Source organism: Tauraco erythrolophus, chromosome 14 (genome assembly GCF_009769465.1).
Source record: "Tauraco erythrolophus isolate bTauEry1 chromosome 14, bTauEry1.pri, whole genome shotgun sequence".
NCBI classification, from domain to species: domain Eukaryota; kingdom Metazoa; phylum Chordata; class Aves; order Musophagiformes; family Musophagidae; genus Tauraco; species Tauraco erythrolophus.
Genome location: NC_141478.1, coordinates 3530017 through 3544471, shown reverse-complemented (window position 1 = coordinate 3544471; position 14455 = coordinate 3530017). Strand labels below are relative to the sequence as shown.

The following is a 14455-nucleotide window of genomic DNA, read 5'->3' as shown; positions in this document are numbered from 1 at the left end:
GCCGCTGTCCAGGTCCAGGAAAGATTTGCTGCCAGAAGAGCCACCACCGTGTCCTTCATGGAAAGGCAACAGCATGTCTCCAGCCTGGAGATGGACTGCACTGACAGGACCAAGCACCATGTCTTGTAACTTTTTTGGCTGTTTTGGACCTTTTTTTCCTGCCTATCTCAGACCTCCCCAAAACAGATCTGATTCTGCTTTCAACCTCAGCTCAGCCACTGCTTGGTTCCTTCCTCCTCGTACTATCAAAATGGAAAAGAAAAGAAAAGACAAAATCAGACCCAGATGTTGAAACAGGAGAATTCACTAAAACGCTGAGTGAAGGGCGCTTTTAACCTCCTCCGGCACCTGCTGCCGTGCCCCGGCCATGTCATCCCCTAGCAACACCAAATGAACCCTGCTTTCAGTGAAAAACCCCAACAACCCACCTCCTATTTCCCACAGAATTCCCTTCTCCTCCCACATCGCTTTGGAGACAGAATTAAACCACCAACAGCCTCGGAGTAACAGCGCCGGAGCCGCGCTACGCTGAGGTAAAGGGCGGCACCGGCGTAAGCGACGGCCGCGCAGCCCCCTGACTGAAATGGCGGCAGCTGCGTTTTCCCCCTCAAGTCATCCCAAACCGGCCCGAAAACACTGCGTTTGTGGGAAAGAGGATTTATTTCATTTTAATTTTCCTTTGAATAACAGTTAGAAGAGGCGCTCTGCGGCAGCGCGGCGCTAGCAATCAGCCCGCCCCGAGGCGGCGGGGCCGCGCCCCTCAGCCCGCCCTGAGGCGGCGGGGCGGGCGGGCCGGCCGCGCCATGGAGGACGATCTGGCGTCGGAAGGCGACACCCGTGAGTGGGGGGAGAGGCGGCGGCTGCCCCTGCGGAGCGCGGGTGGCCGCGCCGAGAGGGGGGATTCGTGTGGTGGGAGAGGGCGGGCGCGGCCCCGGTCCTTCCCCGGGCCCGGAGCGGAGCTCTGGGGCAGGGCGAGATGCTGTAAAGAATAACGAGATATAAAAATATATATAAAAATCCGTTCGGAAACAAACTAGGCGTATAACCTGCTCAGGAGTCGAAATTGCTTTTGCCTAAAGCATCGTGTTCCCCTAAGATGCTGTGGATTACACCAGTACCCCCCACTTTGGCGTTTTAAACCCTTTTATCGACCGGTCTTGGGCTGTCCTGGGTTGTCTTTGTGTCCTGCAGCCTCAGGTAGAGGCCAGCGGGCAGTTTTAGCGCATTTATTTGCATGCTTTTCATCTCTTTGCTGCTTTTTTGAATCTCTTGCATAATAAACTGCCTGTGAGTTGGTGCATTGCACTGAGGGTAAATCGCTGAAAATTGTTTTCCGTGCTGTTTGGGTAACTGAATTCATCATATTCAGTAGCAGGAGCTATGAAATATCCTGGAACCTGAGCTCAAAAGAGAGGGAAAAACTGCTAAATATCTGCTGAAATGCTGCTGCTGGAAGGAGGCATGCTGTGATGAGGAGTGCATTTACATTTACCAGGCTAGCTTCGCCAGTGTGGACACTAAGTAGGAAACTCAGACCGTCAAATGGTTTCCCACGTGTCGCTGAAAATAAATAAACCGCGGCTTCTACAGCCTTAGCAATGGAAGGTTTGTTCCTGCATCTTCACAGGTAGAGGAAAAAGTCAAGGGGCCGTTTGGCATCTCTTGACAATGAAGCTTTGTGCAAGCATAAGATGTAAGAACACATTTCTGTTCCCTGGAGAGCAGGGGCAGCAACATTTCTTTGACTGAAACATAGCGTTTACTCCACTGAACGGAGTTAAGCACACAATATGTGCGTAGCCACTTGTGTTGATAATGAACATAAACTCCATAGGTTTTTCCCAAGTTCTGATATTTCTTCTCAGATGAAGGGTCTGTGCAGTGTGGAAATGCAGTCCCGTTAACGCACCTGACCGGATGAGAAAAGAGTCTCGATATACAGTACAGAAAATCCTATTTCTGCAGAAATCAGTGTCCAAATCCTGCAGCCTTCAGTGAAGCAGCAGGTCCAGCACTCTTGAATGACCCTGTCTGGTATTAAGATTTGTGTTATTTGTGTTTTTCTTGAGCTAAATGTTTTTGTTTGAAGGTAAGACAAACAGAAATTAGAGGATAAGGTTATACCTCTGCTGCTCTAAGCTTCCACAGTAGGGATGCCTTCCTTCTGTGGCCTCCAGAGAGAAATAGGGTAGTGCTATTTAGGCAGCAAGTCTCTTATCTCCTCAGTGTGGCGGAACGGGAACATTAATATGTTTTGGTGCCACTTGTATGGCATGTGGTTAGTGTCTAGTTGGTTACGTCGACACAAACTAAAGTTGCATTGAGCCCCTCTTACCCTGAGACAACTCTCCAGCAGGCTGTGACAGGCTGAGGGGTCAGCCTCAAGCACCTCTCAAAAGAATTCTCCAAAAGCACTAGGACAGAGACAGAGTCCAACAAAAACTGACACCAGCCTTGCCAAAAACCTTGAGAGCCTCCCTGTAGGGTTGCGGCGGGCCCGGAGTCACAGCCTTACTCTCGTTTCTTGGCAGGAAGGTTTGTTCCATCAAGGAGAAGATTGTTGGGGCTAGGCCCAGCATGGAGAGTACACACCCTTAAATTGTGCCTAACTGTGCAGGACAAATACTGCGGTTGTGGTAAATTATGCCCAGAACTGCCACGGTCTATTAAGAGATGCAACACTAATCACAGGCCAGGCGAGCAGTTTTGTGCTGCTTGGCTGGTTCAGGTTGCCCGGAGGAGCACAGCAGGACCGTGTGTAAAGGCCTCCTTGTAGAGCAGCAGGATGTACACAGAGGGATGGAGGGGAGGGTCTGTGTCATCTGCCTGAGCCCTCACACCGGCTCTGGGCCTCGGTTGATGCCCAGAGGACATGGACCTAATGGATCAGAACGTTTTGCAGCTGGAACAAGCTCATGCAGAGAAAGACATTGAATTAGAAAAGAAGCTAGTAGAACTGGAAGAGCACTGATGTGGCACAGGGGTACTCAGGGAAGGGCAGATCATGAGAGAAGACGAATTCAGCAAACATACCAACGTCTGTAGGGCTGGGATTGTTGCTTGAAGAATCTTTTTGCAGTCATCGTTCCTTGAAGCCACCGGGGCTGGTGGGATGAAGGGGAGGTTTGTTAAGGTATGCTACTCCATACTCCTTGCCAGCACTGTTTTAATGCCTGCTCTTCTGCCTCTGCCGCAGTGCTTCATTCAGAGAAGGAGTTCCACGATGCAGCAAAGCGTAATGACACAGCCAGGATGGAGGAGCTCATCAGGAGAGGGGTCGACATCAAAGCCAAAAACAGTGTAAGTCCTGGGTTTTTCCACCTCTAGGTTACAGGAAGTGCTGAGGGTGCATTTCAGAACCGCGGCTCCTTAACACTGCTCTCCTCATTAGCTGCGGAATTGGTTAAGGCTTTAACATACACTACCCAGTGCTAAATACGGTCTGTAGCAACCGAGCAGTTTCACAACACACTGGAACCCACAGCATTGTCATCCTGGCCAGACTGGAAAGTTGCAAGTGCTGAGGCAGGGTGATAATTTATGGCTCCCCTTGGAAAACGTGTGTCAGACACACACGGCTGCAATGAAAGGCTTTGATTTTGCTATCTCTGTACGCCAGGGTCGTGGGACTAACCCAGTCCCTGGTGCAGGTCTCCTCTTGTTGACCAGCAGGTTCCTGGAAACACGGGATTGCACCCATCCCTACTGTTTCAGTCTGTCCATCCATGGTCAGCGATGTTTCTCATTCCTGTGCTGTCATTATAGTTCAGAACTGCAGTTTCTGAGTAGAAGGTGACAAGCACCTGTCTGCCTGACAAGAGAGCAAAGAGACAGAGGGCTCTATCCAAAGAAAACCCTGCACAGTGTGGGAAATTCTGGCTCCATGGATGGCAAAGGAGATTTTGGCCTTCAGGAAGGCTGGTGGATACACACGCATTCTGCATACATCAGCCTTCCTTCTCTCCTTCTTTCCTTTCTAGACAGACCGAACTGCGCTGCACTGGGCTGTGGGAGCAGGGAATGTGGATGCTGTGCGGCTGCTCCTGGACCACGGCGTCCCAGTGGATGATGAAGACAGTGTACGAAGGCAAATCTCCTTTGCGTGTCCTGCAGTTGTGTTCTGTGTTGGGAGAGTGGTGGGAGCTGGGTGCTGGGCCAGCAGTTACAGGCTTCACTTTAGCCCTGGGTGGGTGGCACGAAGCATCGCAGTGCTTGGGGGGCTGTGGCCTCCCTGCTGGGACAGGTGCAGTGTTTTTCTGGAGCTTTCAGATGTGTCTGTGCTTTGTCTTTTGGCCTTTTCCTTGAATGCACGGTGGCTGGTAGAATCTGTGAGGTTTTCTGTGTAGCACGGGGGTGGTTGCCTTCTTCTGGTCGTGTTGTTGGGACTTGTGGGAGGACAGTGACTGCCAGCAAGTCCGTTCTTCCCTCATAACAACCAGGCTAATACGCACCATTGACTAGGAGGTGGCAGTCAAGAGGCAGGTCTCTGCTCAGCTGCTGAGACCATCTATGGTAGGAATAACAGTAATTAGAGAAAGTGGGGCAAAAAAAAAATAATTTGAGAAACTTCATGGAGGTAGAGGGACAGCTTCCCTCCAGGGTGGGGATGGAGGTGGCTGGAATTCAGCTATAAGCATCTCTTTTGTCTCCTGCCCAGTTTGGAATGAATGCACTTCTCCTGTCTGCCTGGTTTGGCCACCTCCGCATCCTGCAGATCCTCGTCAATGCTGGGGCCAAGATTGACTGTGTCAATAGGGTGAGAGAGTCTCCCTACATGGGTCTATCATGTGGCTCCAGACGGTGATGGGGGGGAGAGAGGGAGGCTAACCTGTGAGCTAAGGTGATCGTGTGTGACAGCATCTGCTGTGGGGACTGCTGTCTGCACTCCTGCCTGGCAGTGTGATCTCAGGTGAGGTCATCTTCACCTCTGAGCCTAGGTTTATTCCTAAAACAGGTGTAATAATTGTAGCTGTAGAGATGTACAAGGCTTTCTCAGCTCACATTTGTACAGTGCTGAGGTGGAAGGTGTTACAGAAATGGGAGATGGGTTTAGTGAATCAGCAGTCTGTGTATTTTAAAATAGACCTTGGTTGGGAAAAGGAACGTTAATACTTCAGAGTCATAACTTGCTGTCTGCAGTATGAGGTAGTTTAGCCCTAGAGGTGCAGGGAGACATCAAATGGGTCTTTTCTAACAGGAACAGGTTGTTAAAATAGACTGTCCCGCAGTCTTGGCCTTGTTAGAGGAATGATCCTTCATCTCCTTTCCAGAATGGCAGGAACCTGCTCCACTGTGCGGCTCAGAGGGGACACATCCAGGTGATAGAGTTCATCATGGAGGACCTGGAGGACGTGTGTGTGGATAAGACAGACAAGGTAAGAAGGCTCTTCACTGCTTTGCTTCATGAAGTCTGCGCTTGCTCTGTTGATCTTAGGAGAAATGTTGCCCTTGGTCTTGGGAAGAGACTCAGAATCAGATGCTACTCCTGGAGTACCAAGGGTATCCCACACAGGCTCTGACCCTCCTGCAGAGGAGGGCTTAGGCATGATGGGGATTCCAGCTTTGGTCAGGCTTTGGCAGCCAGACTGTCCCAGTGTAGCCTTTTGCAGAATAAATTCAGGAATTTCAACATCCTCCTCTCTCGCAGCTGGTGCTCCAGGGTGTGTTGTAGGTAAGCAATAACCAAGGGTGACCCTCTCCCAGCATGTTCCAGCATTGCCTGATCTGTTCCTGAAGACAGCGTAGGACCACTCCAGAGCTGACACACACTCTTTTCCACTCCCTGGCCTTTGTAGGAACCACAAAGTGATCCCTGCTCTGATGCTTGTGAGTTAAATGAGGCAACCAGAGATGTGCCTTAACCATTTCCCCAAAAGGGATTCTGACTCATTCAATAACTGGAGTCTCAGATACTAATTCCATTTTTTTTAATCCTTAATTTCTTTTAGTAAGCTATTTATTATCCTCTATTTATGTGAAATAAACACTGAAATGATCTCTTTTCCAGTGTTTGGCAAGACTGAAGTGCTTGGAGTTGTTAGTCCCAGTGGTAGTTCTGTTCACCTTGTTTTGTTAGGGTCATCCCAAAGGTAAAGCAGAACAAAAATTAGCAACAGAATAAAAGATAACTATTTTCCAAGTGCAGCACTTTTCCTCTCTGTAGACACTAGGCTTGCTGTGCAACTGGGTTTTTGCACAAGACATCATTATATTGCTTGCAGCAGATGAGGTCATCTTGTGCTTTCTGAGCCTTTCTTGGGCTGTGCTTCTTTCTGTTTCCTTTCAAAGATGGACAGGACAGCATTTCACCTGGCTGCAGAACATGGGCAGCTGGAGGTGGTGGAGTTCCTGATTCGACTGGGTTGTTCTCACAGTGCCAAAGACAAGGTATGGGCATAAAACCACAGGCAAGAGAGGTAAAGTCCAAGGATTAGAGGATGTGAAAGTCGGGGAACAGGTTGCCAAATGAGGCTCATGTGTGGCAAGTTGTCAGCAGTTGTAACTATGGTTGTGGTATGTCAGGGCTTTTCTTCCCTATCCACTTGCAAGCCATTTGCACCTCAGTCCATATTGGATTTCTCTCCAGGACTTTTCAAACAGGATACACAGCATGTCTGATGGACCATGCTCCAGTTTAAGGTAGCTGGGTTTCTTCCCTCCCTGGTGCACCTATTAGAAGACTGTTTCAGACTCTTGCTACTCGTTAACAACCTCCTCTTCAGTCACTCTGGATATACTCTGTATAAGGTTGTGGTGTATTAACACTCAGTCCCGTGATACATACCTGTATGAAGTGATGTTTACTTTCAGGAAGAAAACACAGCATTGCATTTAGCTGCTAAAAATGGACATCTCTCTGTGCTGCAGAAGATTATAGATGTTGGAGTGGACCTTGATGAAAAGAACTTAGTAAGTACATTTAAATGAAATAAAAACCACATCAGTTTCGCCCTTTCCCTCCCTAGAAATACTCTCCAGCCACAGTCATCAGGCTGAATAATCAGTATGGACAGGAGAAGTCTGGGAGATAGCTGATTTTATCTAAAAGCCTACGTGTGTAAATGCAGGCCACGCTTGCAGAGTATCAGTGAAAGGCAACATCCTTCTTGGACCAATGTCCGATTCTAAAGTGTTGCCTTTTCTTCCTGCTGTATCTCCTGACCTACCTTATCACTCCATTTAATCTCCCTTTTTCTCCCTGACCCTTGTACGTTCAAGTGCCTAAATGGTTATTGAGTGTGTTTTAAGCTAAACTAACTATGCTTGATAGTATTGACTTAGTCACTGAACATATGGACCTTCTGTTTAAGATCTCTCTTTGACAGACCTACTTTGGAAAATTATGTGGCTGGAACATAGTTAATGGTTTAGATAGCAAATATTGGCTTAGTAACGCTGTTATTTATTCCAGGGCACACTCAGAATTAAGTTTATCAACATTTTTTTTAGTCTTATTTGGTTACTGTCTTTGAAAAGTGTGTTTGATTGTGATTAAGGTCTGAAAGAAAAGGGAAACCACCTTCTACGGTAACTCAGGTAGCATTTGTCTTCCCCCAGATGAGCTGCCTTTTGTGTGAAGAACAATAGTAAAACCAGGTTAAATCACTTAGGCGTTCTGCTTCTTTCTTGTAAATAAATGAACTGCAGCCCTCTGAAGGGAAAACCAGTGGTCTGAGGGCCATGGGTTTCCAGTTCTGCCTATCACTGTTTCTGGGCTGCTCTAGGAAAATGGTTTGTCATCATTGTCCATGTAAAATCCCTTTTGGTTTGCTAATGGGCTGAAGGGGAGAAAAATTGATGAACATTATCTCTGTCTTGTGGCCCATAGACTAGCTGTTTTCAGTGGCATAAGGAAAGAGCAGTGCTCTGATATGTTGGTGGCAGATAATCATGTCCTTTATTTTCCTAACAATCACCCTGGCCCTCAGAATTGTTACTGTAACATGTCATGGATTCAGAGGAGGGGGTAGAGGCTTGCCTGTTCTGCTGCTCTGTCTTGGCCTTGTCTCCAGAAATGCTGCTTGTCTCTTTTTTTGCCTTGTCCAGGAAGGACTTACGGCTCTGCACTTGGCAGCTGAGGGGGGTCACAGCGACTGCGTGAAGCTGCTCTTGGAAGCAGGTGCCAATGTCAATGCCCAAACCCAGGTGAGCTCCATGGGGGTGATTCCATTTCCAGACACTACTTGGTGGATTTTCGCCCAGGGAGGGCACCCATTATCAGGTGAGGCCATGTGGGGCCCAGCACTTCAGAACTAGCTCAGGGAATCCACAGGAAAATACGTATGGCTTTGTACAACGAGGCGAGAGAAGCTGCCCTGGGACTGGTTTGGCTATGGAGACAATCTCTGTGAACTTGTCAGTGTGGGGGCGTGGGGATCTTGCAGGAGGGAAGCAAGGAGATCTCTGTGGGCAGTCTGTAACAACTGCAGCCTCTGAGAAGAAGCCCTGACTAATACCCATCTCTTCTGATGTGTCTCTTAGAAGAAGATGAGCTGCCTCCATTATGCAGCGCTGCATGGCTATGAGGAGATAGCCAGGATCCTCATGGATGCAGGAATCCACACAAACGCTGTTAATCATGTAAGTCCCGCTCAATGCTGCAAAGCCAGTTTGTGGGGCTGTTCAAGACCACAAAGCAACTCTGTAAGGACCCACAGTGCTGCTTGGGTCCAGGCTGGCAGCTGGCTTAGAGTAAGACACACTGGGCACAGCATGGTCCTCTCAGTGCCATGAGTTAAGCTTTTTCTAAGCACAGGGTCTTCTTTTCACAGCAAAACGCATCAGCGACACACATAGCGGTACTGCAGAACTTTCCAGCCATGGTGAAGCTCTTCATCGATGCGGAGTGTGACCTTGACATTCCAGATAATGTAAGATTGCAGCTCCTGTTCTTTGTCTTTGAAATGTGAACCCATTTCATGCGAGGTTTGACCACCTCGTGGACAGGATTAAAGAAAAGTGCTTTAAAATGGGGAAAACCTGGAAGCTCAACTTAGGAAACATGAAACCTGGGAAATGACTCTGAGTGTTGCAGTGAGGTAATCGCCTGATGACATTCAACACGTGGGCTGTGTCATGTCCCTGGGACCTGTGCACAGAGACATTGCATAGTCAGGCTCTTGCCTCCCTTCTCGAAGCAGGTGTGAAAAATTTCAGGCCGGAAGATATTCTGCAAAATGTTTAGGGGGCCGAGAACGGGAGGGAAGCTTGGAGATAGCCGATTGTCCCACCAAATGGTAATTTTGTGAATGTAGGGCTTTGCTAACGAATGTGTAACTTGTTTGTAATGTTTTGGTTAACGTTCATTCTTGTAGCCATGTTCTCTCCTGATGACACCATAGAACTGCCACGTTCTGTGTTTGATTTCAGGTGTTTCCATTAGACAGTCTCAAGGTGCGTACAGTTCTCAGTGCATACATGTAACCCGGCCCTGTGTCCCGGGAACAAAGAACTGGCACAGGTCCTTTCCTCCCTCGGCCAAGCTATCTGCCTACAGAAATTGTTTAAATAATGGGAGATAATATAGACCCGTAAGTGACCCTCAGGAACTGTATGGAACTGAAGAGGTTCCTTCTTTAGACTGAAATGTTATCGGAGAGGCTTCCTAGTGCTGGTGCTGGGACAAGGGCAGAGCAGTTCTGCTCAGCCTGAGGAACCCAACTCTAGTTTGAGGAAGGAGAGTTTTTGGCTTTCAGTTGAAAAAGGGATAGAGGGGAAAGGAGGGCAGAGCTGACAACGTTGTTACAGCGCTTCCTCCTGGTGGTGTTCTGTCCTATCCTTCCAGCCTCGCACTTCTTCTCTGAAACTGAGTCCTTTCACCCTCCTTCTGCAGAGGCAGCAGACCTCACTCCACATCGCTGCGGAGCATGGCAGGCAGGACATTGCCGAGATGATTCTCATTGCAGGAGTTAATTTGAAGCTAACAGACAAGGTAAATGTCTCCAGGGGTTGGATAGATTATGTGGGTTATGGAGGGAAAATATAAATGGTTTTTGCCACTGTTTTTCACAATTTTCAAGGAAGGCTAGTAATAATATCTGGATATTTCCAGGGATAAGGCCTTGAAACACTGCTGAGTAGGTTATTTTGATGTATTTTCCAGGAAAGAAGTGACTGGTTCTTAGGAAGATAGAAAACAGTTCACACGATGAGCAAACTTTTTCTTCTCTAAGATGTTTTAGTTCCTTCTACTACTCCTTGTGCTATCTTGCACGTTAATATCAAAGATCTTCTCAAATAATGATAAATAATATACCTCAAGAATTACAACACACATATTTTAATAGGTTAAAAGTGTCTGGTTGGTATAGACCTGGCACCGATGTCCAGGGCTTTTCCAAAGGAAAACCAACAAAAGGAATTCTAGAGGAATCAGGCAAGTTGTGTGCAGCCTGAAAGTGTGGTACGTGCCCAAAAATGCTGAAGGGGTCTTGGCCAGGGATTAAAATACTGTCTGCCATTCGCAGTGGGTTAAAGCACATACAGACTCGAGGCCACTTGGCTGGAACGGCCTTCAGCTGCAGTGAATGTTTGCCACCTTCCAGCAGCCTGTGGAACCATGGCGAGACTCAGTGCAGGAAACACATTTACACTTTTCTGAGTAAAACTGGGTTTCTGCTCACATCTGAGGCTAGAACCATTCTCACTGAAGTGCCTGATGGCTGGGCTGGCTTTCCTTCATGCAACTTTCACATCTTGTTCCTTTCTGCTTTTAGATAATAAATACAAATCCTCCCCCCCCATTTCCCCTGAATCCAAAATCATGCTCATATAAGGAGTGTAGTTACATTTTCATAGTCCCATCAGCTTGTGCTTCTCCCAGGAGACAGTTTCTAATCATGCATGTGTGGAGCCTATAAAATTAATGTGGTTGTGTAAATCACTTCAGTTTCATGTGTCAGCAAACCTGCCGTGCCAAAGGCTATAAAATGCCTTGGATTGTAGTGTGGAGCTGGTCCTTTGATGGCCGCGCTCATGGTGCTGGGAGCCCGAAAGTGCCCTGCCATCCCCTGTGCCTTACAGGATGCTTCCCCAGCCGCTTCTGCCAAGTGGGCAGATCCCCTGTGACGACAGAGGAGACGCTGCAGAGCCTAGAAAATGACTCCCTGTGCCCTGCGCGCGGTAGCTCGAAGCTGGCTCACATCCGAGGTGCTTACAGGTGGAGGACAGGGGTCCTTCATCCCGGCTGGGTGCATTTCTCAATAGGCCATGCTGCTACAGACTGCCAGGTGGGCATGGAGATTGTTCTTCCTAAGCATGCAAGGTCTTTTCCAGCTCATTTTTCCCCTTCTAATTTCAGCAAGGGAAAACATCTCTGGATGTCGCTGCTCGAGGCAATCACATCAACTTGGCGGACATGATTATCAAAGCCGATCGGTTTTACAAATGGGAAAAGGTGAGTGGCTTACACCGCCAGCCCCCGTGCTTTCCAGGGCAGATGTAGCTTTATCCTCTCTATTGACACTCCACGTTACCAACTGTCAAAAGGAAAGGAAACACAGGACATCCTGTAACAGCGTGACCTCTACTTTCATCACCTTACTTAAGAAAAACCAAAGTCCTCACCATGCCAACAACATCCTTCCTTATTTAAAAAAGCCTCTGTATTTAAAAGCCCCGGGCTTCCCTGAAGGTAACGGGGTTTTTCAAAGATTCTCTGGCAGCTGTTCTCAAAGCCCAGTAGAAGGGAGTGAGGCAGCATTAGTTCCTTTTCCCAGAAGGCGAAACTGAAGCACTGAGCAGGAAAATGCTTGGCCTGAGGTCACCAGGTGGGACGTGGGGAGTTTTTCAACAGTGGGAGACACCTCTTGGAGCAGAGCGATCGGGTCTTGTTTGAGTCATATAACCGACTTCCCTCCCAAACTGCCGGGTTTGCTTGGGTTGGAAGGGACCTCAAAGATCATCTAGTTCCAACCCCCCTGCCGTGGGCAGGGACACCTTTCACTACACCAGGTTGCCCAAAGCCTCATCCAGCCTGGCCTTGAACACTTCCAGGGATGGGGCATCTACAACTTCTCTGGGCAACCTGGTCCAGTGCCTCACCACCCTTGAGTGAAAAATTTCTTCCTTATATCCAATCTAAATCTGCCCTCTTTCAGTTTAAAGCCATTTCCTCTTGTCCTGTCACTACATGCCCTTGTCAAAAGTCCCTCTCCAGCTTTCCTGTAGTCCCCTTTTAAGTATTGGAAGGCTGCTAGAAGGTCTCACTGGAGCCTTCTCCAGGCTGAACAACCCCAACTCTCAGCCTGTCTTCATAGCAGAGGTGTTCCAGCCCTCGGATCACCTTTGGGGAAAGTCATTTACCCTCTTTGCAGTAAAGGAGATGAGCAGGGCCTGTGTTGCAGGGGAGCAAGGAGATTTAATGAAATGATTCTGCATACAAGCCCCAGATAAAAGGCACTGTAGAAATGCAGATTGCAATCCGAAGGGGCTGCCACAGCAAACTGCTGTTAACTGGGCTGTTAACATGCGTGATTAGAACAGAGAGACAGGAGAATAAAGAGAATAAAATGTGCTGTGCCAGAAGGAGCTCACAGCAACCCGCAGAGCCAAGGATGTGGGAGGCTGCAGAATGACAGGTACCTCTGCAGCATCCCAACGGAAACCCCTGTTCTGGCTTTGCAGGACAATCTGAACAGCGACTCCGACTCCTGGGTGGCAAAGCACTTGACCTTTAAGCAAGATCACAGGCTGGAAACACAGCACATTCGCTCCGTCATGTGGAGATTAGCTACGAAGTACCTCAAACCTGGTGAATGGAAGAAGCTGGCACATTACTGGAAATTCACTGATGCCCACATTAGGGCCATTGAGCAACAGTGGACAGGTATAAAACACTGCCCAGATATTTTCCTTCCTTCGCTTGGACTGTGTTTTTCTAGGAGAGAAGTCTGCAGTACTAGCAAAGCATGAAGAAACCCAGCTGGCTTATTTGAAAAGATGAGGTCAAAAATCTTGTATTTAATTAATGTGGAGGGATTTACACACTGCAATTTGTCTAGGAGTAAAGCACACAAGCATGGGGGTTAGTGGTCCATTGCTCTCTGCTTTTGAGGTACTGCCAGGCCTGTTAGTCCTGGCAACAGAAATTAAAAAATTCTTGTTCTCTAGGACAGAAGAAACCTGCTGGGTTTACTTTTGTCTTTTAACCAAGAAGGCAGTGAAGTCCCATTGAGAATTGAACAGATCTGTCAGCAGAAGCAGGTTCTGAGTTTCGGAAACAGATCGCCGCTGGCTCGGTTACCGTAGGGAATCCTGTGGTGGGCACGACACGAGCAAGGGGTCGAGCTGTGCTCTGAAGGCAGACATTCCATATTGCCATGAATGGTTGTCTGACAAGCCCAAGCTCATCCATGACCCACTCTGTTAAGTTTCACATTAATCAACCAGCAGTAAAGCCAAATTGTACTTTAGAGCCTCATGGTAAAATCCAGAGGAGAGAGCGGTGTCCCAACCCACCAGTGCAGAAATCCGCTCTGGTCAGGGCTGCACGGTGTAAGTGCAGGATTTCAGTTGTGGTTTCATCTTGCCAGGCACTAAAAGCTACAGGGAGCACGGCCACAGAATGTTGCTCATCTGGCTCCACGGCGTGATGACGGCGGGAGAAAATCCCATCAAGGGACTGTACGAAGGCCTTGTGGGGATCGGAAGAAGAGATCTAGCAGGTAATAACTTCTGTCTTCCTTCAAATAGCGCACGCTGAGCACTGCCTGAATTCCGTGGTTACACCACACACACAGAGGAAAACTTAAGTGGAGCCAGTCCACGCCAGCTGGAAGCCACCTTGCTACCATTACGCGTCGTTTCTTTCTCTTCCTGTTATTTTGATGAATTAACACATCCTGCCACAGCTTTACTCTTTCTGTGCAGCAGAATGTTCTCTCTTTTACAGAAAGCATTCGGAAAAAAGCCAACGCAGACTCTGCCTCTCCACGGAAGTGCATAGCGATGTGATGGTGGGTCCTTCAACTCGTGCATCCTCAGCTTGTCTTAGAGCTGGAGAGAAACACTCCTTTGCTACTGGTCAGAGGACAGCTGCAACTTCAGGGCTCCTTGTCCATCAACAGCTGGCATGGCTGCTGCTGCTTCCTTCTCAGTCTGAAATGACACGGGCATGGGCAAACGCCAGCGATGGAAAAGGCCTCTACACAGAAGAGATTTTTTTCAGCCATTGCGTATGGTCTGGGTGCTGTGGCAAGAGTTCAGTGAGCTGAGCCTAACTTGGCATACTGTGAGTATCAGGAAATGCTACACTTTTACTGTAACTTGTTTACATCACATTTTTGTATATAAATTTTTAATTGCCCATTGTTTAAGTTATTGAGGGGAAAGTCTTTGTTTTCAGGAGTATTTTTAATCACCTTTTTTTTTGAGGGGGGAGGCGTCTATCAACTTGTCTCTTAGATGTGTTCAGAACTTCCCTGTTAGGGTGTGAATTTAAGAAGAAAGGTCAAAG

General features: G+C 48.1%; 1 protein-coding gene across 2 annotated transcripts; it reads left to right on the top strand.

Moving 5' to 3' along the window:
- Positions 1–803: 803 nt before the first annotated feature.
- On the top strand, positions 804–13953 carry ANKDD1A (ankyrin repeat and death domain containing 1A). Of its 2 annotated transcripts, none has more exons than XM_086620277.1 (15): positions 804–837; positions 3197–3300; positions 3981–4079; positions 4658–4756; positions 5271–5375; positions 6289–6387; positions 6811–6909; positions 8047–8145; positions 8482–8580; positions 8772–8870; positions 9833–9931; positions 11300–11395; positions 12625–12826; positions 13533–13664; positions 13892–13953. In XM_086620277.1, exons 1-15 carry the CDS (start codon positions 804–806, stop codon positions 13951–13953), a joined length of 1527 nt encoding a protein of 508 aa, XP_086476403.1. The 2 variants fall into 2 exon arrangements, with proteins under 2 accessions (XP_086476403.1, XP_086476402.1); XM_086620276.1 differs by having other exon boundaries at positions 3981–4100.
- The last annotated feature ends 502 nt before the right edge of the window (positions 13954–14455 follow it).